The sequence below is a fragment of the Equus quagga genome, chromosome 13, assembly GCF_021613505.1.
Source record: "Equus quagga isolate Etosha38 chromosome 13, UCLA_HA_Equagga_1.0, whole genome shotgun sequence".
NCBI lineage: Eukaryota > Metazoa > Chordata > Mammalia > Perissodactyla > Equidae > Equus > Equus quagga.
The window spans coordinates 8084065-8109600 of NC_060279.1; the positions used below are offsets into that span (position 1 = coordinate 8084065).

A 25536-nucleotide genomic window follows, 5' to 3' on the forward strand; every position below is an offset into this window, starting at 1 on the left:
TGCTGAGCGACCTTCAAGGACACCATTAGTATCACCTACTCAAATAAGTTAGACAATCCAATGTTCCAAGCACCATTTTAAAAATAAGTGGACTCCCATTTTTCCCTTTCATTCTCAGTTCAGTTATTTTGAACTTCATCTTCCTCCTCAAAATGAGTCTTGGGAGATGCATCATCCTTCTTTTATAGACCTCCGAATTCTGTCAGGCTTTCTTGCGTAATATTTAGCCTGAGACTTCACTGACGATCCTGCTGGGGGAATTGACATTGTGTAGTTTTCTTCCCCCCTTGGCTTTGATCTGATTGAATGGAGTCAGGCCGACATGTGATAAGTTGCACTCTTGGGACTCAGCAAGTGTTCATAATCTTCTTGGGATGATATAAAGGAACACTCTAAGAGAGCTTCTTTACTTCAGAGCAGTGCTGTCCAATAGAACTTTCTGAGATGATGGAAATATTTTATGATCTATGCTGACCAATACAGTAGCCACTAGCTATATGTGGCTATTGAGTAACTAAAATGTGGCTAGTGAAACAGAGGAAATGAATTTTTAAATTAAATTAAACTTTAATTAATTAAAATTATAATTTAAATGGCTACATCTAGCCACCAGCTACTGTATTGGACAGCACAGCTTTAGAGTATGGTTTACTCTATAAACCAGCAGATTGCTGCGGGTCCTTCGTTAGTGGGCCCTACCTTACTGACAGCTTGGTGTGACCTACAGTGGTGGCCACTAGAAGAGAACAAGGAGGCACCTCTGTTAGCTGCTGTTCTCTTCTAGTGGCCACCACTGTAGGTCACACCAAGCTGTCAGTAAGGTAGGGCCCACTAACGAAGGACCCGCAGCAATCTGCTGGTTTATAGTGGTTTCCATCATGGTTACCACTGAAGTTTCTTTTAATTCCAAATCTCCTTTACAAACTGAGCGCAGTGGTAGAGGTCGAGGCACACCCTGATGTCTGCCATGGAATCTGCATCTCTGGGGGACTCGCCATTTCTTTGGTCCATTTGAGCCCTCTTTGGGTTGACTTAGAATCTGTACTCCTCTTCCTTCTTTCTCACTTCCCTTTCACTTTTCGACCCACTGCAGTTTTGTTTCTATCACACCACTCTGTTTAGACTCCTTTGGCCAGGACAAAATAGTTAATCTAGTGGACAATTCTGAGTTCTTCATTTGCATCATGATTACCTCTCCTGGTTGAAAAAAAGCTGTCCTTTGGCATTAATAACTCTCCACTGTTTCTTGGCATTCCTCTTTCTGCTCTAGACACTCCTTCTCAGTCTTATTTTGGAGCTCTTTAGCCTCTGATCATTTTTGGGTTTGTCTGTTTCTTCCCATCATTATTGCTGCTACTAAAGTTAGTCCTCTCTTGCTTGGCTTACTCCAACAGTCTCCTTGCCTCTTGTCATGTACTTTCTCATTCCCCCTGGGATTCCCACTTACTTTCAGAATAAAATCTAAACTCATTAATATGGTTTCCCAGGTCCTGTAGGATCTGTCTTCTGCTTCCCTTTTCAGCCTCTTCTATTGTCACTGTTCCTCTGTACCCCACCCCCCAACTCTATGCTCCAGCCAGACTGGCCACTTTTGGATACTTAAGTGTACCATACTTTGCCACAGCTTATGTCTATGACACACTTCTTCAAATTATTTAATTTTTTATTGCAGGTAAACATTAGTAATCTGGTTATAAATAACCCTGGCATCAAAATACGATTCCATAAATATTTCTTAAGAACCTACCATAAATATTGTGCTAAGTAGTGTCAGTGGTGAGAGAGGTAGAGATACCAAGATTAATGCAACACACCATCAGCCATCAAGGCACAGACATTTTTGGAGGGGAGTTAGAGACCTGGCATCACACAATCCTGTTTGTAGAATATGGGTACAGATTAAGAGCTTCGGGAGGTCATGGAAAGGAGAGGTAACTGGAGGTTTCTAAGAAGGCATAATCCAGAAATGGTGCTTGATTGGACTTTGAAGGCTAGGCGGAGCTCCAGGCGTCAAAGGGAGGGGATCTGAGCTGCTTCCTGTGTTCCCTGCTTCAGAGTCAGTACTGCCCACTTCAGGGAGGTAATTTTTACTGAAACACTGCTTTGAACGTGCTATTTGCTGGCTCGGAAGCTTTGAATACTTTCTGCTGCCTTCAGCGTAATGGCCAAATTCTCCATAATTGGCCTCAACATATAGTTATTATACTAAAAACTATGGTTTTTAAGGTTATTTACAAACCTGGGTCTGTAATTATATAATTTTGCCTTAATAGTTTTACTTTCCCCAACTTCCCTACGTGCCCCATCTTTCTACCTCCTGGCTTTGCTAATACTACTCCGTTCTCTCAGAATGCAGTTGGTTGTCTTCCTCCATTAAAATTTTACCTTTCTTCAAGTTTTCTGTGAAAATCTCAGATAACATCAGACCAAAATGATCTTTCTTTGAACATTTAGAGCAATTACTATGCATAGGATTTATGCGGTAAATGGTCACACACCCCCTTCACACACACTTCTGTTATTTGAATCTTTTATTGTGTATGCACATGGGCAAGGATGGAAACGAATATGCAAAAAAAATTTGAGTTAAGAAGTAACATGTGTTCTTTTCCTTTGAATGTCTTCCAATGTGCTCTTATTTTTACAAAAATGTAAGCCTCTTGTTATATACTTTAAAAATCATTATGTCTCAGAGCATTAAACTAATAAGCCTAATTTGGTTTTACGTGTTTTAGTGTTCTGGCGAGGCCTTCCACAGTGATTTGTGTAATAGGAATTTATATGATTAACAACAAATACGCACACATGATAAGATATGGGGTAAAATTATATCCCACATTTGAAACAGAAGCAGTTTTTTGGAGGCTTTCTATTATGTCCTCACATATTTATTCTTATAGAGCTTATTCTTTCTTTATTATTTATGTTCTGTTTATGTGTCTCACCTGCACTAGATACATTGTAAGCTTCTGATTACAAGGACCATCCCCTATTCATGTGTATATCTTCCAGAGGGCCTTACAGATAGTTAGTGCCCTAAAATTTTGACTGATGTCAAATTAAAATGTTATACGTTTAGAATATTGCAGAGATAACAGTTAAGTACCTATCACCAAGAATATGTCTAAAGGCCCAAATTGACTTGCAAATCTTCTTACTGGTTTCCTGTGAACACATTTTAAAATAAGTATTTTGAAATATGTTCTGTTCAATTATCATTGCATACATGAGAATTATGATAAAGGATGTTTTCTAACTAGGCAGCTTATTTTGTATTATGTTGCTTATGGAATAACTTCATGTACCTAAATATGTCATTAACAACAGTATCTTTGGATTTATGGGGCCAGTTACTGAAAAACATTATCCTGTAGGTGGAAAGTAAAGGTAGTTTAGTATTTGTTCTAACTCTAACATTTGAGACTGGCTTATAAAATTAAGCTATTTTTCCTCCTGCGTCTTCTTGCAAGTAGTAGACTGTAAATGTGCGTTATTTAGTAGATGAAAACTCTTTCAATGGAAAGTCTCTTCACCTGGTGTAACTTAGAAGTTTCTGAGAGTAACGTTGCATCTCAAGGATTCTTGGATCTAAAAGGAACCGAAGAAACAGCTAGTCCAGTTCCCCACCCTTTGTCTCTGTTTCTGTCTCACTATCTCTTTGTCTTTTAACACGCGCACACACACCCAAACACACACACACACACAGACACTTTACAGCTAAGAAACGGAGATCAATTTAGGTCATACTCTTTGCCTAAGGTAGCACAAGGAGTCATCAACAATCTCTGTGTCTTTTGCTTTATATTCAGCCTTTTTTCTCTTAGGTGATTTTAAGGGGACCTATGCATAATTCAAGAGTCCCAAATAGTTTGCCTACTCCAGGGTAAACACCTACGGGTCTGTCATAGTTTGAAGTTATCACCACTAATCAGTGATTTATTTTAAAACATTTGCCCTTGAAAAAAAACCTTAAAACACAATCACGGTGCTTGGAAGAGATGACCATATCCACGAAGAAGGCATGATCACGTTATAACAGTAGTTTTCCTATTTCTTCCTAGAAGAGAGGAATGCCTGGAGGGCCCTGGAGAAGGAAAGCATGGGGAAGATCCGAAGGCCCAGGAAGAGCAGTGCTTTAGACACTCTGCATGCCCGGGGCGTGGTGGGCAGCCAGAGGGCAGTGTGGGCGCATCAGACCCCTGGCCACAGCCGGACGCAGGCTTCACCTCAGCCACAGCCTCACCCCCAAACCTGAATAATGTAGATTTGGATTAAGTAGAGAAATAATTGGAGAGAGAGGAATTTCATAGTGATTAAGGGAATTAAGCATTTAACTAAAAACTTGAAAAATAACAACAAAAAATGAGGAAAGGAGAAAGAAGTTGCATCTCTGAAATTAGCAAATTGAAAGGCAAAAATACACACAAAATATCTTTAGTAATTAAATACAGTGAGGCTTTTCCCCACCCTCAGTTGAAGGTAGTATATGTTTTTTCATGAGTTTGAGTGAAGGGAAGCAGCTTAAATACATCACGGTTGCTATTTTGAACAACTGCTCTAAATGTGGTGTCAGTTTCTGATGCACTACTGAATCATAATGTCCCATCACTTACAACAGTTGACTGATGACTTCAATCTACTTTTTCTCTATTTATCGACTACTCCATTGATCTCCAAAACAGCTCCTATAAACTACTGAACAACTGGTTAGACCGTTCACTATTGCTAATCTTCCCAGAATAACCAAAATGAGTTGTGTTTTCTTATATCAATAGGTATTTACTCATGGAGCCACCAAAAGAAAGCCTTCATTCTTTTGAGAGATAGAGAAACATATTGCCTAGATATGTGAGCTCTGGGGTTAAATTATTAGGGTCATATCTGGCTCCTGATCCATCTGTACTCAAGTTATAATAATATCAACATCATGGGACTTTTCATTCAACAGATATTTGTGGAAGCCAGCTATGTGCCAGATAGTTTCTAGGCACTGGGGTTATAGCAGTAAATGAAATCGACAAAAACCCTGCTCACACAAAGCTTACATTCTAATGGAGGCAATAAATACAAAAAATCAGTAAACTATATAGTGTGTTTGAAGGTGAAAAATGCCACACAGAAAAATAGAACAGTATAAAGGGGGTGAGAGTCCTGAAAGAAGGGAGGGATGCAATTTTGAATAGGGTGATCTTGGTAGGTCTCACTAAAAAGATAAAACTGAGCAAAGACTTGAAGAAGGTGATGCCGGGAGCCATGCAGATATATAAGAAAATTAAATTCTAGGCAGAGGGAGCAGCTAGCATAAAGACTTTGAGGTGGGAGTGTGCTTGGTGGGTTTGAAACAAAGAAAAGAGAGGGGCTGGCCCCATGGCTGAGTGGTTAAAGTTCCATGCTCTGCTTCAGTGACCCAGGTTCACGGGTTCAGATCCTGGGCATGGACCTACTCCACTCATCAGCCATGCTGTGGAGGCATCCCACAGACAAAGTAGAGGAAGATTGGCACAGATGTGAGCTCAGGGCGAATCTTCCTCACCAAAAAAAAAAAGAAAAAAGAGATCAGTGTGGCTGGACCTCTCTGGTGAACAGGGTGGAGAGTAGGAGGAGATGGCTCAAAGAGGCAGAGGGTGGGGTCAGCTGAGTAGGACCTGTAGACCGTTGTAGGGACTTTGACTTTAAACCCGAGTGGAATGGTATTGTGTAGCAGTAGAGGGTTTTGAGCAGAAGAGTGACCGGATCCTCTTTGTAAAAGGATCGCTGTGGCTTCTGTGTTGAGACTAGACAGAAGGGGGACAAGTGTGGAAGCAGAGACCAGAGAATAAGTAATCGGAACCATGCAAGTAAGAGAACGGTGGCTCAGTCCAAGGTGGTAGCAGTGGAAGTGATGAAAAGATGTTGAATTTTAAATACATTTTAAGAAGTAGAGTCAATAGCATTTGTGGTGATACGGAGTATAAGAGAAAGAGAAATCAAGGAATTTAGGTTAGGCAGTTGGAAATTGGAATTGCCACTAACTGAGAAGAGGAAGAATGGATGGATCACGAGTTGAATTTTGACGTATTAACTTTGAGGTTCCCATTAGACATCCAGGTGGAGATGTCGAGTTGTCAAAAACATATGTGAGTCTAGAGTTGGAGAGACAGGTCCAAGCTGGAGACGCACTGTGGGAGTTGTCAGAATATAGTGGAATTCAAAGCAATGAGATTGGATCATATCCCAGAGTTTGGGATCTGGAGTCAGACTAGTTGGTACCACCACTTATTAGCTGAGTAACTTTGGAAAAGCCACTTGGCTTCTTGGGGACTCACTCTCTTCATCTGTAAAATGAGAAGAAGAATAGTAACTACCTCACAGGCTTAAAATTAAAATTAAAATCACTAATATCTGCAAAGCACTTAGAGCATGGCATATTCTCAATACATGTTAACTGTTAATTTTCAGTACAACTCTTCTGTAGTATACTTGTGGAATGTCACGAATACTTCATTGACGCCTATTGTTATTAATGCAGCAATGCAGCTTTTCTTCCTGTCGTATTACATTTTTGCTTTGTGATTGTTAATTGGTACTAGAAGTTCCACTGGGTTGGTTTTGCTTCCAGAATTAAACTGACCTGGATTTTTTGTGATTAGCTCTGCCTCAGTTGTTGATATAATTTTAAAGCCTGCAAATATTTTAGAATCTGTTACTTGTTCAGAAAAAAATCTTATGAGTTTCTTCAGTGCTGCTCTCCTTTGTTTTTCTCAGTGCTCAGCAGAGGAGCAGTCAGGTTCACAAGAAAAACACAATTGGAAATCAGGTAGGAATTGTTCAAAGAATCAAATCAGTGCATGCATGCCCCAAAGAATTTGAACTAAATCGCTTGATTGACTATTTTTTTAATGCAAATTAATCATGTGCAAATTTTGCTGGAAATGCAGCTTTTTGTTTTGTTTTTGCTTTTAAAGTTTTTGGTGTGAATTGCACTTTTTTCTTTTTTTTTGCTATTTTATGCAGTTAACCCTATTGATTTATTTTAAATAACTTTTCTGCTCTTTGCTCTGCTTTTCAAATTTGACTTCTTGTGTCCTACTTTGCTTGCTTACATTACCCCTAAATTTGACTAGACATTGAATCTGTGAGTTGGTTCAAGGTTAAAATCTGGTGCGTAGCTGCATGCGCTTTCTGGTGCTGCTGACTAGTTCACACATTTGCACAGCTTGGTAACAGTGAAGGGACAGCTCATAAAGAAGGCAGTTGGTGGATTTAATCTCTGCCACACCAAATTCCTGTTGGTTAATGAAGATGTTAGTTCCTAAGAAGATCTGATCTTTGGAGTTTTGTGTTTTGGGCTGACCAGCTGTCTCTGACTAATAGCGCTCTGCAGAGATTGCATTAACTCCGACAGTTTGCTGTTTCTTTTATGTTTTATGTGATAATGAATATTTGCATTGTTATTTCTTTTCAAGTCAAAACAATGAAGATTTTATAGTTTTTTTTTAATTCAGAGGTACAATTATTGAACAAATTGAGACCTCTGCTCTAGAATTTTTTCCATTGTTTTGAAAGGGGAAGAGGTAATAACAGACTTTATTTGAAAAACTTTTTTTCTGAACTAAAGCATATAATTCTTTGCTATTTCAGGGAACCAATCTTCCGCCTTCAAGGCAAATTGTACGAGCTAAGTTCTGTAAGCTTTACTGTTGCTTTTTCATTTAGCTTCCCAAGGGCACAGTTTGTCTTTAACTGATTAACTCAACTAGCGCTTGCTACTAATTTTTTTAAACTTAGGTTGTCTTGTCCGTAACACCCTATCATTGAAATAAAAATCCTCTTGAGAGGGTTCACCCCTTCACTGCTAATAACTTGCTGTGATTGAAAGGTATGAACTAGTAAACTCTAAAATGCTGTAATAGTAAACCCTTAACACTCTGGTGCTTTGATATTTCTCTAATTTTAATGGGCCTTAAAAAAATTAAAATCATTAATGACCTTCACTCTGTCCTTTGATGCTATGTTGTTATAAGGTGTAAGCCTTTCTCTTCCCCTTGTATGATAATATGTGCAATGAATGTAGATGACGCTTCTATAAGGTGGGTGAACGTTAAACATCTGATTTCGATGCATTTGTTGATAAGCCTTCCCAATTCCAAAAATTCACATTTATTTTTTAAAAAAGATTAAAGAGCAAAGTTACATCAACTGACATTTTATGTGGCTTTAGAGTTGACTCTTTTAAAATCAGATGCTGTATCTTTTCATTTTGTGGAAGTGTAAAGATGCTGTTAAATTACTAGTATAGGAATTTTTTGAAAAAACAATTACACTTTCATTTCTACCATGGATGAAGCAGCTTTAAAGTCTTTCTTCCAACTATGCACAAGTTGAGAATGAGATTAAGGCATGGGTCAATTGTTTGCCTCATGACATTTTGGAAGAAACAGACTTTGGAGCTAGACGTTCCTGGGTTCAAATTCAGCTCTGTCACTTAGTAACCATGTGGGCTTGGACAAATTAAACCCCATTTGCTCAATTGTGTGATGAGAAGAATAGAAAATATCTCTGCAGGGTGATTGTGAGAATCAGAAATACTATCCCTATGAGTTTGGCAGCTGGGTACTGGATATGTGCCCTGTGAAGAGTAGAAATCTTGTTCTCAGCAGGTAGGTGCTGTTTCTTGAAACTTTAAGGAGAAAAAAATATAAAGTATAAGAAAATTATAAAAGTTATAAAATGAGATCAATGAAACACTTGGGAAAATTAGAAGCTGTGGCAAATTATTCCGAAGATTTCAATGCCCAGGTTAAGGCTGGGTAAGGGGTAAAGAATTTATCGCTAAAACTTCACTCCTGCTCAGAAGCATCTCTAGTTCATAGAAGTATTAACTTATTGGAAAAGCAATCATTAGTGGCATAAATGCGTACTTTAAATCAGATCTGAAAGGAACAGTTTTCGATTATATTACTTCCAAATGCTAAAATCATACTAATTGTGTTTCTATGACTTTATTTTTGCTGAGTACTTCAAAGCCCACATGGGAAGTTTTATAATTCAAGATAATAGAATTGGGTGAATGTTATAATAGAATACAGATCCCCCATCCAAAATCCTTGGGGCCAGATGTGCCTTGAAGGTCAGAACTTTTTTTATTTTAGAGAACAATACATTGCATATATCATATATTACCCAATATTGCCGTGCGGTCAGAGGCAGCACCCTGTAATTAAACACATTCTCTTTCTACAGTGAAACAAATGAATAGTCACATCAGGATGATTAACTGAGAGATATATTTTCACATCAGGTCAGGCTTTGCTGCCAAATTTGTTTGTTTGTTTCTAAAACCTTTCATTTTGAAAGTAAGGTGTTATGAACCTGGATATTTTATTTTCAAGAATCAAATCCAATAATTAAATACAATATAATGTATTTTAAAGAATCCGTTATTGTTTTTTCCTGCTTAGCAGAAATGAACCATAATGACTTGAAACTATTTTCTTTATGAATCTGAATATCTGAGGTTGGCTTTGTATGAAAACAGTTTTTGTCTATGAGGAAGCTCAAAGCCAGGGAGCCTTGGAGCCCAGCCTGCTAACTGATGCTGGCTGTTATGGTTGGTGGGGTTGAAATACCCTGTGCTATCTCAGCAAGTGGTTCATTTATTCTGATATCCTCTTAGAGCTCCTGGTTGTAAGAGATTGCTGTGCAGAATCTGTCCTGAAATGTTTTAGAAGGATTTAAGGAAAGCTAAACTCCTCTTTAAAGTCTAAATCCCATTATTTTTGTCTGCCTGAAAATTTGTCTGCTTAGAAGTTCCATAAGTTGATGTCAACAGATGTGTGAAAAAATGTAACTACACAATTAGCCTCAAGTTGCCCTGTGCAAAAGTTTAAACTTAAATTTTATTCATCCCTTCACTCATCAAAAGTGTATTCAAAACCTAGGAGTGCCCAAAACTGTGGTAGATGTTTAGAACAGAATGATGAATAAATAATGGGTCCTGCTTTCAGGGAGCTCACCACCCAGTGGGAGTGATGGTAAGTAAGCAAATTGGAGTCTGCCTCCTTTTTCAAGGCTGGCTCCTTCTGATCCTTCAGATCTAAAGTCACCTTCTCTCCCCAGTGTCTTGCCATTATCCATCATCTTGTTATATCTTATTTTTTATCTTCCTTCACTAGGACCTAAGCTCCATTCAGGCTATTTTTTGCGATGCTGTAAGCAGTGGAGTATCATTGTAAGGTTTTAAGCACAGTGACCATAACATTTTAGAAAGATCATTCTGCCTATAGTGTGAAGAAAGATTTTGAAGGGAGGATAAGATTAGAAAAAGGAGACTAGTTAGGAGGTTGTTGCCAACAAGAGATTATAGTGATCTGGGCTAGGCCATCTGAGCTGGATTTGAGGAGAATTTAGGAGATACTAAATAGGAGGGATCTAAAGGTTTTGTGATGAACAGGATGTTGGCGAGAGGGCTGGGGATCATCAGCAGTGCTGTCCACATATCTGATTTAGGCACAGATGAGATGGGGGTGCTCTTCATGGAAAAAGAAATATATGAGAATCTCAGGTTTGGCTTCTGAGTCAGAAAGGGTAGATATGTTGGGTATGAGTCACTGTGGAAGACTGGAGTAAAAAAGTCCAGTGGGATTGGATAAAAGTGTCTAGCGTTCAGGAGAGACAGAGAACTATTTATTCCAAAAGTAGTAGGGAGCCACTGAAGTATTTCCAATAGGGAAGAGATATCTTCTGATTTGTATGTTGGAAATCTCTAGGTTTCAGCCACATGGGATGATTTGCAGGAGTAAAACTAGTGATATGGGAATTGGTGAAGATGTTTTTGAAGTAATTAAGGTAAGAAAATGCAAATGTCGATAGTAGGAGAAGGGACAGATTCATGACATATTTAGAGAGTGGAAAGAGCTATAAATATTTGTGAAGTTGGGGGGCTAAGTCATTCTCCTAGGCTGTGGCTTAAGGGGATCCACTGACAAAGGAAGTGCAGATGGAGGAGGAGCAGATTTCAAGGGAGATGAGAGAAGAAAGTGGTGATTTTTGTTTCAAGTACATTTTTATGTGCCTATTGGAGACATCAGTAGGTTTTGAGGTTCAAGATTTGTCTAGACTGGAGATATAAGTTTTATAGCTGTCAGTGTATACATGGTAGTTGAAGCCATGGGAGTAAATGAGATTGCCTCCAAAGGATTAGAGCATAGAAGGAAATATGGGACTTAAAGGATGAAGGGGCATAATGAGGGACTAAAAAGGAGTCTAAGAAATGATAAGAGAGGTAGGAAAACTTGGAGAGTAGTAGAATGAGAGCCAAAGGAAGAGAATATTTCAGTGAGGGAAAGGTCAAATAGCATTAGATGTTTCTGAGAGCTCGAGAAACATTGGAGAAATTGTCAAATAGGTGGACTGGTAGAAGGTCCTGTGCAGTGTTGGTGACAACCTGAGGTAGTACCAGTCCTCTTGGTCTTGTGAATTGCTCTTCTACCTACAGCTGGAAGGTAACATAAAGCTGAGAAAGCAGAGAAAGCAGTGGAATTGATATTCTGAGTTGGGGTTTTTCCAGGGAGGCAATGTCAAGAGAGCTTGTGAGTTAAAGTTTTGAAGAGAGAGAGGTTGAAATAAAGGCTTGTATAATGTAGTATGAATGGTTTTCATTGATGTGTTAGTCAGGACAAGTTAATCAAGTAACAAACAACCCCAGAATTTCAGTAGCTTAACATAATAATTTAAGTCACCCTGCTGTAACAATCCAATGAAGGTCATCCAGATGTGGGGGCATCTCTGCTTCACATGGTCAGTCATGGACTTTGGAATCCTCTTTGTTTTTCCAGCAGATGGGAAAGAGAAAGAAGCCTGAGGGAGGGAGGTTTTTAAGGACCAGCCTGGAAGTGGCACACATCTTTTCCATTTCCATTCCATTGACCAGAACTCATCATCTGACCTCACCTAACTGCAAGGGAAACTGGAAAACATAATCTGACTTGTGCCCAGGAAAAAGAAGAGACAAAAGACGATGTTGACTGGAAATTGAAAGGAAATGGGCAAGCCAGGGCATTGAGGGTTTTACTGAAATAGAGAAAATAACCAGGATTGAGGGAAAAAGGGGGTAGGGTTAGAGATTGAAGTCAGTGGTGGGATGCTGTATCTCAAGGTTTAAGAGGCAAGAGAACGCCACCTGAGAGTCAGAGATGTTATTGGACTAAGAAGGAGCAGACACTGGAGGAGGGGAATGTAAACGATAGCTACAGATATTTGAGGAACATTATTTGTCTTCAGAAGGTGTGGGTAGCCGAAAAGAAATGAGTATGAAATTTGCTGGATTTGAATATGTTAAGGGCCAGAAGGACTGATGTGGCATTTTCATAACTGATAATCCATTCCTCTAGTTATGAGAATCTAGAGCAGGATGGCAAGGCTGACATGCTCCTTGGCCCAGACTGCGTTCAAGTGCAGTTGTACAACTAGGAAGACTTTTTTTCCTTCGTCAGGGAGCAGAGCAGGTCCTTGCAGGAGGCTAGGTATCAGTGCACCTCCTAGTCTCGGGCGTGTTGTCTGTTTTGTTTCCCACCAGCGTGTCTTCTGTTGCTCTAACTTTAGACTGGAGGGTGAAATTTGGCTTTCTTAAACTCACAAGTCTCCGGATAACTGGATTCTCACCCTTCTTGAATTGTAGGCTGCAAGCAGAAAACACTTTTCTTATCAAAACAGGGTTTCTTCCCTCCCTACTTTCTGAAATCTGGTTTTAGTAGACACTAGTCTCTTTTCCTTAGGACCCCCTCCAGATCTCAAAAAAATCATCAACACACCCCTGTCCTGAAATTTTCCTATCAAGTTCCCCAGTTCTTCAATTTGTACAAGTGCATGGTCTGAAACCAATGACTTCCTGTGCCAATATCTATATCAAGATTCTTTTGGATGTAAATTTCAGAAAAACTCAACTTAAATGACCTTGGAAAGAAGTGAATTAATTAGTTTACATGATTGAACATTTCCGAGAGAGAGTTAAATACTATTTAATCCATGGCTCAAACAGTGTTTTGATGAACTGTTTTGATGAGCCATGACGAACTGGATGAACTCTTACTATTTTTTGGTTCTAATTCTTTGCTGTTGGCTCCATTCTTGGGCCCTAAAGGATTGTAATATGATACCCATCAGCCTCCAGGGTATTTCCTTCTTAGTTTGAGTCTAGCAGAAATAAATGAGTCTCCCAGAATGTTCAGAAAACTCCTGAGGTTCACTCTGATTGGACAGACTTGGATCGTGTGCTCACTCCTGAACCAATCACTGCGGCCAGAGAATGAGTTATACTGATTGGCTTAGGCCAGATCACATGGACTGGAAGTGGGGATGGGCTGCTCTCCACCTGAAAGTCAGAGCTATTGTTGGACGAAGAGAGAATAGACACCGGAGGAGGTGCATCAGAGGTGATGGCTGCAGGCTCTTGTTGAACATTGTTTGCCTTCAGAACAATTTGCTTTGGATAATAGGATTCTTATGTTGTCTTCTTAAAGTAATGTAAGGTGGTTAATACCTCATTATTAAAACCCTGTGGTTATGGTTCATTTATTGATTAAATTTAATGATTTTTTGCATTTCATCCTTTGACTTTCTCCTACCTTCCCCTTCCTCTTTCTTTATTTTTTAAAAATAATTCTTGGACTGTGCTAAGTTGTCAGGTAATACAGTGCAATGGTCCTTCAGAGCTGGAACTGGGAAGCCACTGGGGGACCAGGAGCAAATTATGTAACCTTCCACTTTCTCAAGTTTCTAATCTGTAATAAACTGATGATAATGTAACTGCCTCATAAAGTTTTTGTATTAAATGAGATGATACAATTTAGCCACCTGGAAGAGGGCCTGGCTGACAGTAAGTGCTATATAAATTGCTTGCTATTATTATTGTTGTTGTTGTTATATATTTGCATTATTTCTGTTAATCTTCAAGAAAGATTATTGCTTTTATTTTCTAATTGAGCCTTCTCCCCGCCTCGGAAGTAGGAAGACGGCTACAAAGCAACAATGAAATCTGTGTAATTGCTGTTCCAATTTGCCTTGCAAAGCCTGGCAGATAGACAGTGCTCAACAAGTACTCTTGAGTGAATATCCATAAATAAAAAGTGAAGTGTTTTTATTAATTATATTTTCTCAATGACTTGTTTCGACAAACGTAGAGGTAAATATGTAACAAAATTTTAGATTCAAATGACATATTTTTCAGTTGAGTTAAAAACACTTGTTAAAAAGTCATATATACAAGGGAAGATAGCTATCTGATTTTAAAAAATGATGTTGGCGAATTTATCTTGGGATTATTCATTTAGAGGACATTCATCTTTATTCAGAACATGATGTAATGACCCCATTTATCCAGTCATGGTTCATGGATTAATTTTTGAGGACAGCTTTCTGAGCAGAGAAGAAGAAAAATGTACCCTCTCCAATATTCTAATAAGTTCCTTCAGATTCTAAGTTGAAGGCCTGTCAAAGGTCCTTGCAGCTTAACATGTATTTTTAAATAGATGTTATATATTTTTACAGCCATTCAGCAGTTCTTTACCAAATTCTTTTAATTAAAAGTGCTTTAAAAAACATTACTTATAGGAAGAATTGAATAAATTTTTGCTCCATCTCTCTGTTGGTCTTCAAGGTAGCCAATTCTAATGAAAACTCTATCAATACTATACCTGTTAGTGTTTTGTTTTTTTTTTTTAAAGAAATAACTGAATAATGAAAAATTCTCCAAGATTTGTAGCAAGGTATAATATTTACCTTTAGGAATGTACAATGCTTATATGTATTCATTATATATTACATAGATGTCCCTTATCAGCAAAGAAATGTAAATGTAATTTTTATTAGATGTATTGGGTTGATTTGGGGGAACATATTTCTGAAGTTATGCAATTCAAGTTAATGGGATTATAATTCCTCATGCCAATACATGCATATTTCATGACTGCTCCAGCACGTGCCTTATGTGTAAAATGAGATCTATTGTTCGTAGCTACGTTTCTTCCCTGTTAGGATAATAGCACATTGCTTGTTGCCACTTAGGCTGACATTTACTCTGTAACTTTATAAACTCATTCTGAGACTGAGTGTGTCAACTTCCTATGGCTGTTATAATAAAGCTTCACAAACTGGGTTGATTCAAACAGCAGACGTTTATTCTCTCGCAGTTCTGGAGGCTGCACATCTGAAATCAAGGTGTCTTTAGGGTCATACTCCCTTTAAGGTTCTAGGGAAGAATCTTTCCTTGCCTCTTCCTGGCTTCTGGTGGCTCCTGGCGTTCCTTGGCTTGTGGAGGCCTGACTAATCTCTGCCTCCGTCCTCCCACGGCTTCTTCCCTCTGTGTGCCACTGTGTCCGCTCCTCTTTTTTTTTTTTGTTGAGGTCACATCGGTTTATAACATTATATAAATTTCAGGTATACATCATCATATTTTGACTTCTCTATAGACTGCATCTTGTTCACCACCAAAAGTTTAGTTGCCATCTGTCGCCATACAAATCTGCCCCTTACCCTTTTCTCCCTGCCCCTACTCTCCTCTTCTTAGGACACCAGTCATTGGATTTAGAGCCCACTCTCTAGTTGCACCTCATCTTAACTAATTACATCTGCAAAGATCCCATTTCCAAATAAAGTCACATTCTGAGGTTTCAGGTGGACGTGAATTTTGGGAGACACTACTCAACTCTCTACCCTTTGGCTACTTGCAAATTTTCTTTTTCTTTTTCTTTTTTTTTTTTGCTGAGGAAGATTCTCCCTGAGCTAACATGTATTGCTATTCTTCCTCTTTTTTGCTGAGAAAGATATGATGCGGGCTAAGAGCTGTTGCCAATCTTCCTCCCTTTTTTTGCATGTGAGCTGCCGTGAAGCGTGGTCACTGACAGATGAGTGGTGTCGGTCTGTGCCCAGGAACTGAACCTGGGCCACCAAACAAAGCATGCAAAACTTAACCACTTGGCCACAGGGGCTGGCCCTTTTGTCTTCTTCTTCTTTTTTTTAATGAGGAAGATTGCCCCTGAGCTAACATTTGTGACAGTCTGCCTGTATTTTGTATGTGGGATGCCACCTCAGCATGGCCTGATGAACAGTGTGTGGGTCCCTGCCCAGGATCCGAACCCACAAACCCTGGGCCGCTGAAGTGGAGTGTGGGAACTTAACCGCTATGCCTCCAGGCCGGCCCCTGACCTTTTTTCTTCTTTTTTTAATGGCTTATTACAATAAGACTTTACCTAGGATTTAGCTATACAATGTGCTGATGTACTTTAATTGTTTCTTAAACTAAGAATTTGTAAATTGGACCATTGGAGCTTTAAAAGGTATTTTCTTTATTATTCTATTTTGAGAAAATACTAATACCTTCTGTTAGTGAGATAAAGCAGTATTATTCTGTCCTTGTGCACAGTGCCATTAAAATATTTTGATTAGTTTGTTTTGTTTTTTTTTTTTGAGGATTACTTCCTGAGATTTTATCTATTTTCTTTAGAATTTTGGAGCTTACAAATAATTTATCATGAGAAGAAAATGAAATATTTAACCCTTTTTAATGGCAATACACAAACTCCCTTTTTCCTCGTTCATTTTCTGCCTTGTCTAGTCTCCTTTCCAATCTCAGTCCACCCCTCAAGAGCGGGCGGGCAGGGGAGGGAAGAGGAGGACAGAGAGAAAGAGCCGGCAGACAGAGACGGGCCTGAGAAGCTCCACAAACATGGTGTGGCTCTGTAAATCCACTTTGAGATTTGGGAATTTACATTTTGAAAGCCTACCGAGTAGAAAAGTTGTATTTACTAAAAAAGATGTAAAGGAATGAATGGCTGTCCACTCCCACCGATGCTGTAGGAACATAACGGTTAACACTGATTAGTTAGTGTTTCAGGTATGGTTTTAGGTACTTTACACTTAGTAACTCATTAACTCCTCCCAACAGCCCTATGAGGTAGGTACCCTTATTATCTCAGTTTTACAGACAGGGAAACTGAAGCATGGAGAGGCCAAGTCATGTCACCAGTCATACACGTTGTAAACGATGGCACCAGGATTTGAATTCAGGCAATTTGATTCTGGACCTCGTTCTCTTAATTACGGTGTTTAACCACCTCCTCTAATACTTGTAAATTGCATCAAGAATCTCATTTAGGGGCCAGCCCAGTGGTGCAGTGGTTAAGTGCGCACGTTCCGCTTCTCAGCGGCCCAGGGTTGGCCAGTTCGGATCCCGAGTGCGGACATGGCACCGCTTGGCAAAAGCCATGCTGTGGTAGGCGTCCCACATATCAAGCAGAGGAAGATGGGCACGGATGTTAGCTCAGGGCCAGTCTTCCTCAGCAAAAAATAGGAAGATTGGCAGTAGTTAGCTCAGGGCTAATCTTCCTCAAAAAAAAAAAAAAAGAATCTCGTTTAATAGTCTCAATTATGGCAAGTTACATCATTTAAATCCATTCACTGTTATTTTTACTTCTTACTTAAATGTTTTCTTAATCTAAAGCTGATTGATCCTGAATAGAATGAATTTAGGTTTGTATGAGTTAATCTGAGAGTCAGTTTGGACTGCTATAACAGAATACCATAGCCTGGGGGACGTAAACAGCAAATATTTATTCCTCGTGGTTCCGGAGGCTGGAGTTGGAGCCCAGGGTCTCAGCGTGGTCATCTCTTGGTGAGGCCCTCTTCCTGGTTATGTCCTCACGTGGCCTTCCTTGGTGTAGAGGAGAGAGAGAGATCCTGCCTCCTCTTTTTATAAGGGTATTAACCCCATCAAGGCGGCTCCACCCTCATGACCTCATCTAAGCCTAATTACGTCCCAAAGGCCCGGACCTCCTAATACTGTCCCATTGGGGTTAGGGTTTCACCATAAATTTGGGGGAACACAAACATTCAGTCCGTGGCACTGATTAACAATGAAAAACTATCAGAGCTGTTAGAATGTATTTCCTTTTTATCCCTTAATTCTAAGAAAATGTCTCCAGGGGGCCAATGGATAGCTTATAAAATACAACAATCTTTATTTTAATAAAATAGACAGAAACTGGAGTCTGTGAAAGCCACAATTAGTGAAATGTATGGCCTGATAATTTGTTCTGAATCTTTTAAATCTAGACTTCTATGTGGAATAGCACTTAATGCATGCCTCTTATGATTTTTTTTCCAGAAAACGCAAAGATGTGCTCACAGTATTTTTACAGCCAAGATACATCTTAATTGAGGATTTAGGGCTGAACATCAGTGAGGAGAAAAATCCTATCTGCTCAAAATTACCTTGAAGAATCCCTTGGATGGGCAGAATCTAGCCCTGCGCTTGAGCTGTGGTCTCCTCCTGGGGTAGCAGAGGACTGGTCTTGTCCCCAGGGAAAGGGCACCTGGGCAGACAAGGGTTTCTCCTCCTGCCTCTCCCCCAATGTCCCACAGCTGCCCTTCCTCCCTGTCTGCTTCCCTCCTTCCCTTCTGTCTCTTTTGTCCTCTTTGCCTATCTTTCGTTTTTACGAAGTGTGGTATGTTGTTTTTTTTTACCATCTGTTACCATAAAAATTTATTACAATATTATTGACTGTATTCCCTATGCTGTACATTACATCCCCGTGACTGACTTATTTTATAACTGAAAGTTTGTCCCTCTGAATTCTCTCCACCTGGTTCTTCCGCCCGTCCTAACCCCTCCTTCCCCTACTAACCAGTTTATTTCCTGTATCTGAGTCTCTTTCTTTTATTTTTGTAACTTGCTATTTTACTAAATTATTTTATTATTTTTAGCAATTTTCAATTAATTCTTCTAAATGTTTTATTTTGTATTTTTTTAATTTTTATTTATTTATTTATTTCAGATGTACTGGTCTGTTTGATTCCAAATAAGTTAAATGCCTATATGATTTGCATTCCCTGGAATTATTGTACCGTTTAAAAATTTTATCTTCTCCCACTATTATCTTATTAACCACTGTAATTTCAGACCTGAATGTCCCCCTGAACTAACAGAGAAACGACGTCTTAGTGTTTTCCTGTTCATGACTATTTTCACTGTTTGTGGACGTTGGGATTGTATCATTTCCTTGGTCCTGGATGAGTAGCTCCCACTGTTTTAATTTCCACTTCTTTAATCTCCATTCCTCGTCTCAGAGAAGAAGTTTCCACTTTATCCCTACATAGCCATCTGGGCAGGGAGGGGGTCCATATAAGTTGCTACTTCAGCCAACACCAAAAGTTGCTGGTTTTCTCCTTCAGGGGGGTCTGTCACAGGCCAAACCTGTGAGTGACCTGCCCAGGGCCCCCTTACTGTTCCTGAGTCCGGACCTGGGGAATGCCAGTGCTTCCCTCCTGGCTGTCTCACCCGTCTCCTGCAGCTTCATGGTGGTGAGGCCGCTCTCATTTCCGTCCCTTGCCAGCCAGCTCAGCGTCTAGTCCTTTGGCTGCAGAGACTTTGAAGTAGGGGCTCCGGATAGATATGTGACCCTAAAACAGCAGAAGTCACTCCTCAAGCTTTCTCTAGTTCTTGCTTCACTCCTTCCCTTACGTGCACTATGTAGCTTATTTACACCAACTATCGATGGGACATGATTTTCAAGCCGTAATTTTTGTTTGTTACACAGGAAATACATGAACGCGTTTTCATTGAGGAAAAGTTAAGTAATGTACTAACTATATCCTTGACTCCCACCCAATCCCACCCACCTCTGTGGATATAACCACTGTTATTATTTTGGAGTATACATATATACATACATGCCCAAACACGTATCTACACACACACACATAAAGACACATGGTTTGTGATTTCAAAAATGACAGTGGTCACAAATTGTACATATTTTACACTGTAGTTGTAAGCCCCACAAAGGCATGGACTGTTGTTTCTTTTGCTCACTGATGTATCTGTAACATCTAGAACCTCATGTCTAGTAGATGCTCAGTAAATATATTTCAGGTTGAACTTTATCCACTTAGTGATATATCCTGGAGATCTTTCCGTGTAAGTACACAGACTGAAGACGACATAACTTTTTTTGCTGTTACCTAGTATTGTATATTCCACAGTATAGATGTGCCATACTTAATTTAACTGTTCTGTAAGGATAGGAATTTGTGTCATTTCCAGATTTTCCAAAACACGTGAACCAGTTTATAGACCCAACAACTATATATGTGAGTACCTGAATCTCCAGTATTGGATAATTATATTTTATATAATTTTGGATAATCTGATAGAAAGAGTAATATATTGATTTGCATTTCACTTATTGTAAGTTATAGAGCAGCCTTTAAAATGCGAAATAGACATTTGTATTCCCCCTCCTGTGAAATGTCTGATTGTGTCTTTTGCCCATTTTGAGGGGACTATGTTATTTTCTAATTGGCTTTTAGGATTTTTTTATAATCTGGATATTAACTCTGTGTATTTTATATATAGTGCAGATATTTTCTACTTATCTATCACTTGACTTTAACTTTATTGTATATTATAAAACTTATAATTTTGATTTAGACAAATTTTTCCATTTTTGTGGCATTTATATTTTATTTTTCTTGTATTTTCTTCCAATAATTTGATAGATTTTTTATATTTAAGTGTATTAAAATGAAATTATTTTCCTGCTCATCACATGCTTCTCTCTTTTAAACCTCAGTCACTTCTGTCTTCAACTTACGAGTGAGAGAAATATTTTTCATGCTTATTGACCACTAGTATTCTTTTCTTTTTCTTTTTTTTTAATTTTAATTTTTTTCGGATGTACGTCATATTTCAAATTCTGGATACATTACATCATGTTCACCACCCGAACACTAATTATAGTGCATCCCCTCACATGTGACCCTAATCACCCCTTTTGCCCTCCCCCCTCCCCCCTTCCCCAATGGTAACCACCAGTCCAATCTCCAATGCTATGTGTTTTGTTTTTTTTTTGGTCGTTTTTATCTTCTACTTATGAGTGAGATCATATGGTATTTGACTTTCTCCCTCTGACTTATTTCACTCAGCACAATACCCTCAAGGTCCATCCATGCTGTCACAAATGGCTGGATTTTGTCATTTCTTATGGCTGAGTAGTAGTCCATCCTGTATAAATACCACATCATCTTTATCCATTCGTCCCTTGATGGGCACCTAGGTTGCTTCCAAGTCTTGGCTATTGTGTATAATGCCGCAATGAACATAGGGGTGCAAGTATCTTTATGCCTTTGCGTTTTCAAGTTCTTTGGAAAAATATCCAGCAGTGGAATAGCTGGATCATATGGTAGATCTATCCTTAATTTTCTGAGGATACTCCATACTGCTTTCCACGGTGGCTGCACCAGTTTGCACTGCCACCAGCAGTGAACAAGGGTTCCCTTCTCTCCACATCCTCTCCAACATTTGTTGTTTCCTGTCTTGTTAATTATAGCCATTCTGACCGGAATGAGGTGATACCTCATTGTAGTTTTGATTTGCATTTCCCTGATAGCTAATGATGTTGAGCATCGTTTCATATGCCTGTTGGCCATCTGTATATCTTCTTTGGAGAAATCTCTGTTCAGAACTTTTGCCCATTTTCTAATTGGATTGTTGGTTTTTTTGTTGTTGAGCTGTATGAGTTCTTTGTATATTTTGGATATTAACCCCTTATCTGATATGTGGTTTGCAAATATCTTCTCCCAATTGTTAGGTTGTCTTTTTGTTTTGTTGATGGTTTCCTTTGCTGTGCAGAAGCTTTTTAGTTTGACGTAGTCCCATTTGTTCATTTTTTCCTTTGTTTCCCTTGCCCGGTCAGACATGGGACTTGAAAATATGCTGCTCAGACCAATGTCATGGAGCGTACTGCCTATGTTTTCTTCTAGAAGTCTCATGGTTTCGGGTCTTACGTTCAAGTCTTTAATCCATTTTGAGTTGATTTTTGTGCATGGTGTAAGGGAATGGTCTACTTTCATTCTTTTGCATGTGGCTTTCCAGTTTTCCCAACATCATTTATTGAAGAGACTCTCCTTTCTCTGTCGTATGCTCTTGGCTCCCTTGTTGAATATTAGCTGTCCATAAACGTGTGGGTTTACTTCTGGGCTCTCAGTTTTGTTCCATTGATCTGCGTGTCTGTTTTTGTGCCAGTACCATGCTGTTTTGGTTACTATGGCTTTGTAGTATAATTTGAAATTGGGGAGTGTGCTACCTCCAGCTTTGTTCTTTTTTCTCGGGAATCCTTTGGCTATTTGGGGTCTTTTGTCGTTCCATATAAATTTTAGGATTCTTTGTTCTATTTCTGTGAAAAATGTTGTTGGAACTTTGATAGGGATTGCGTTGAATCTATAGATTGCTTTAGGAAGGATGGGCATTTTAACAATGTTAATTCTTCCAATCCAAGAGCACGGAATATCTTTTCATTTCTTTGTGTCTTCTTCTATTTCTTTCAACAATGTTTTATAGTTTTCCGTGTACAGATCTTTCACCTCTTTCGTTAAGTTTATTCCTAGGTATTTTATTCTTTTTCTTGCAATTGCAAGTGGGATTGTAGTCTTAATTTCTCTTTCTGCTACTTCGTTGTTCGTGTATAGAAGCGCAATGGATTTTTGTACGTTGATTTTGTATCCCGCAACTTGACTGTATTCCTTTATTATTTCTAAAAGTTTTTTAGTGGACTCTTTAGGGTTTTCTAGATATAAAATCATGTCATCTGCAAAGAGTGACAGTTTCACTTCTCTAGTATTCTTTTCTAAATTAACTGTTCCCGCCTTTGCTTATATTCTCTTTGAAGTTTTTTACTTTTTTGGTTCATAACAGAATTTTTATGCAATAAAGATATTGACCTTTTGTCATTTTTATTAACAAATATTTTTCTCATTTTCTTGTGTGCATTTTAATTTTACTTACAAGGTTTTTGAGGTAAGGTTTAAAAACATGTTTTGTAGTAATTTCTATTGCTGTCTTTTCTGTCACTTTTCCACTGCATTTATGTTTAGGAAGGTGGTGTCTCCCTCAAGAGCAGCTAAAAATTCACCCATGTATTTATGGAACTCATGTGAAGCCATTATTGATGTTTGTCCCTGAATCCATTTGGGATTTATCATGGTATTTGGTAGAAGGTGAGGCACTTACTTGGGGAGCAGAGTGTAGGGGTTAAGAGCGTGGATTCTCAAGCCTGACTGCCAGGCTCCAGTGTCTGACTCTGCCACTCGCCAGCCATGGACAAGTTACTGAACATCTTTGTGCCTCAGTCTCTCCATTTACAAAAGTGTTATGATTATTGTGTCTACCTGTTAGGGTTAATGTGATTAACCACATTAGTTTTCATAAAGCCCTAACAGTGCTTTGCACATTGTAATAACTCAATGATTAGTGACAATGACAATAATATAATTATCATTAAAATTTTGTTCCAAAGGAGCAAATGTCCAAATATAATTGTTTGAAGGATCCATACCATCACCATTGATTTGCAATACTTCCTTGATCATATAATAATATCAATAATGATAGTAATAATCATAGCAGCTTACATATCTTGAAAGCTTACTTTACGACTAGGTATTACACAAAGTGCATTGCTTACATCAATTTACGCAGTTCTACAACAACCCTGTGAGGTAGGTTACATTATTTCTCCTGTTTTAGAAATGATGTTACTGAAGCTTAGGAAAGTTAAATAGTTCACCCTAGGTCATACAATAGATAAGTGGCAGAATTCTGGCCTCAGTCCAGGTTGTAGACAAGCTCTTAACTAAGCTCTGTGTCTGGATTATTTCTCCTGCCCCTCCATCTGTTGATTTTTGGATGGTGACACACCTTTTAATTATTGCAGATGTCTAATACATCTTAATGTCTGCTAGGTTGTTTCCTTTCATTAGTCTTCTTTTTCAGAAATGCAATTTGCTTTTGTAGATTACTCATTCTTTCAGTCGAAGATTAAAATTTTATCATGTTCCAGGGGCCGGCCCTGTGGCCGAGTGGTTAAGTTTGTGCGCTCCGCTGCAGGCGGCCCAGTGTTTCGTTGGTTCGAATCCTGGGCGCGGACATGGCACTGCTCATCAAACCACGCTGAGGCAGTGTCCCACATGCCACAACTAGGTGGACCCACAACGAAGAATATACAACTATGTACCGGGGGGCTTTGGGGAGAAAAAGGAAAAAATAAAATAAAATCTTTAAAAAAAAAAATTTATCATGTTCCAGCTACAGTTCTATTTGAATTTTGATAAGATATTTATAAAGCCTATAAATTAATATGGCAAGAAGTCGCATTTTTTCACATCCTTTTATCCCATCCAATCAGACGGTGATTCCTTCTGTTTATTATAATTTTCTCTTTTCCCCCTTAATATAGGTAAATTCACATTTCTTGTTAAGATATAAAATAACTGGAAATAGCCTTATGTTGTAATTGTAAATAGGATATTTTTTCAATTATATTTTCTAATTATTTATTGCTATGTGAAAACTATTTATTTTTAAGCATTTATTTTGTATCAGTGGATTTTATTGGATTCTGTAGTAGTTTTTCATTTAGTTATAATTTTTATCGTACCTGTTGGTGTAGTTGTATGTTTTATTTCTATTTTCATATATTACTCCTTTCAGAATAGTATAAAATTAATTGTGGATTTTCTTAGCTGTTTTTTTTTTTTGTCTTAATGGGAATGTTTATAACCATTTGATGTTAGCTTTTGGTTTAAAATATATTTATTGTGATAAAGAAAAATTCCTTGATTCCTCTGGAACTGAGATTGTCTCTCAGAAATGAGCATTGAATTTCATTGAGATGATTCTGGTCTTACATATTGAACAAATTATGTAATTTATTATATTGATAGATTTACTAACCATCCTTGTTTTCCTAGTATAAGCCCTATTTGGTCATTAGGGGATGATTCTTTTGCTATTGAATTAATTTTCCTATTATTTAATTTAAGATTCGTGTAGCTTGCCTGTGAAATGAAGTTTTTGGGTTTTTTTAAAGATTTTATTTTAGTTTTCCTTTTTCTCCCCAAAGCCCCTGGGTACATAGTTGTATATTCTTAGTTGTGCGTCCTTCTAGTTGTGGCATGTGGGATGCCACCTCAGCATGGCGTGACGAGCGGTGCCATGTCCGTGCCCAGGATTCGAACCAGCGAAACCCTGGGCCACCGCAGTGGAGCATGCAAACTTAACCACTCAGCCACGGGGCTGGCCCCTGAAGTTATTCTTTATAATAATAAAATAATATATTTATAAATGAAAAATAAAGTGAATGAATATGTAATGCTATTAAAATTTCTAGTGAGAGAAAAATGATACAGAAACAGAGGAGAAAAGAATCTTGGATGCCTCATTTCTGATTAGCTCAATTTGCTTGATAAAACAGGAGGCTGGGCTGTTTGTTGAGAACCAGGGGAGTGGGAGTCAGATGGGAGCCTTAAGAAGATGGTGAAACAGTGTAGTTACCAAGTGGAATGTAAAGAGAAGCCAAGGGCTTTCAGCTGTTGGCTGGGCTGGGGTCTCAGCGTCACTTCACATGTTGAGGCTCCTGTAGAGATGCTAATTTCTTTATTTGTTGTACTGAGAGAACCCCAGTCCTTTCAATGTAGCAAACTAAGGGATTAGTAAAGGACAAATTA

General features: G+C 38.6%; 1 protein-coding gene across 6 annotated transcripts in view; it reads left to right on the forward strand.

Moving 5' to 3' along the window:
• Window positions 1-25536, forward strand: part of DNM3 (dynamin 3) — a 510159-nt gene that overhangs the window by 202104 nt on the left and 282519 nt on the right. For 4 of the 6 annotated variants that reach the window (XM_046681889.1, XM_046681886.1, XM_046681888.1 and 1 more), the window contains exons 13-14: window positions 6745-6796; window positions 7621-7650. In XM_046681889.1, the coding sequence (XP_046537845.1) occupies window positions 6745-6796; window positions 7621-7650 (82 nt within the window). The remainder of the gene's footprint in view (window positions 1-6744; window positions 6797-7620; window positions 7651-25536) is intronic. The other 2 variants (XM_046681891.1, XM_046681892.1) reach the window with 1 other exon arrangement.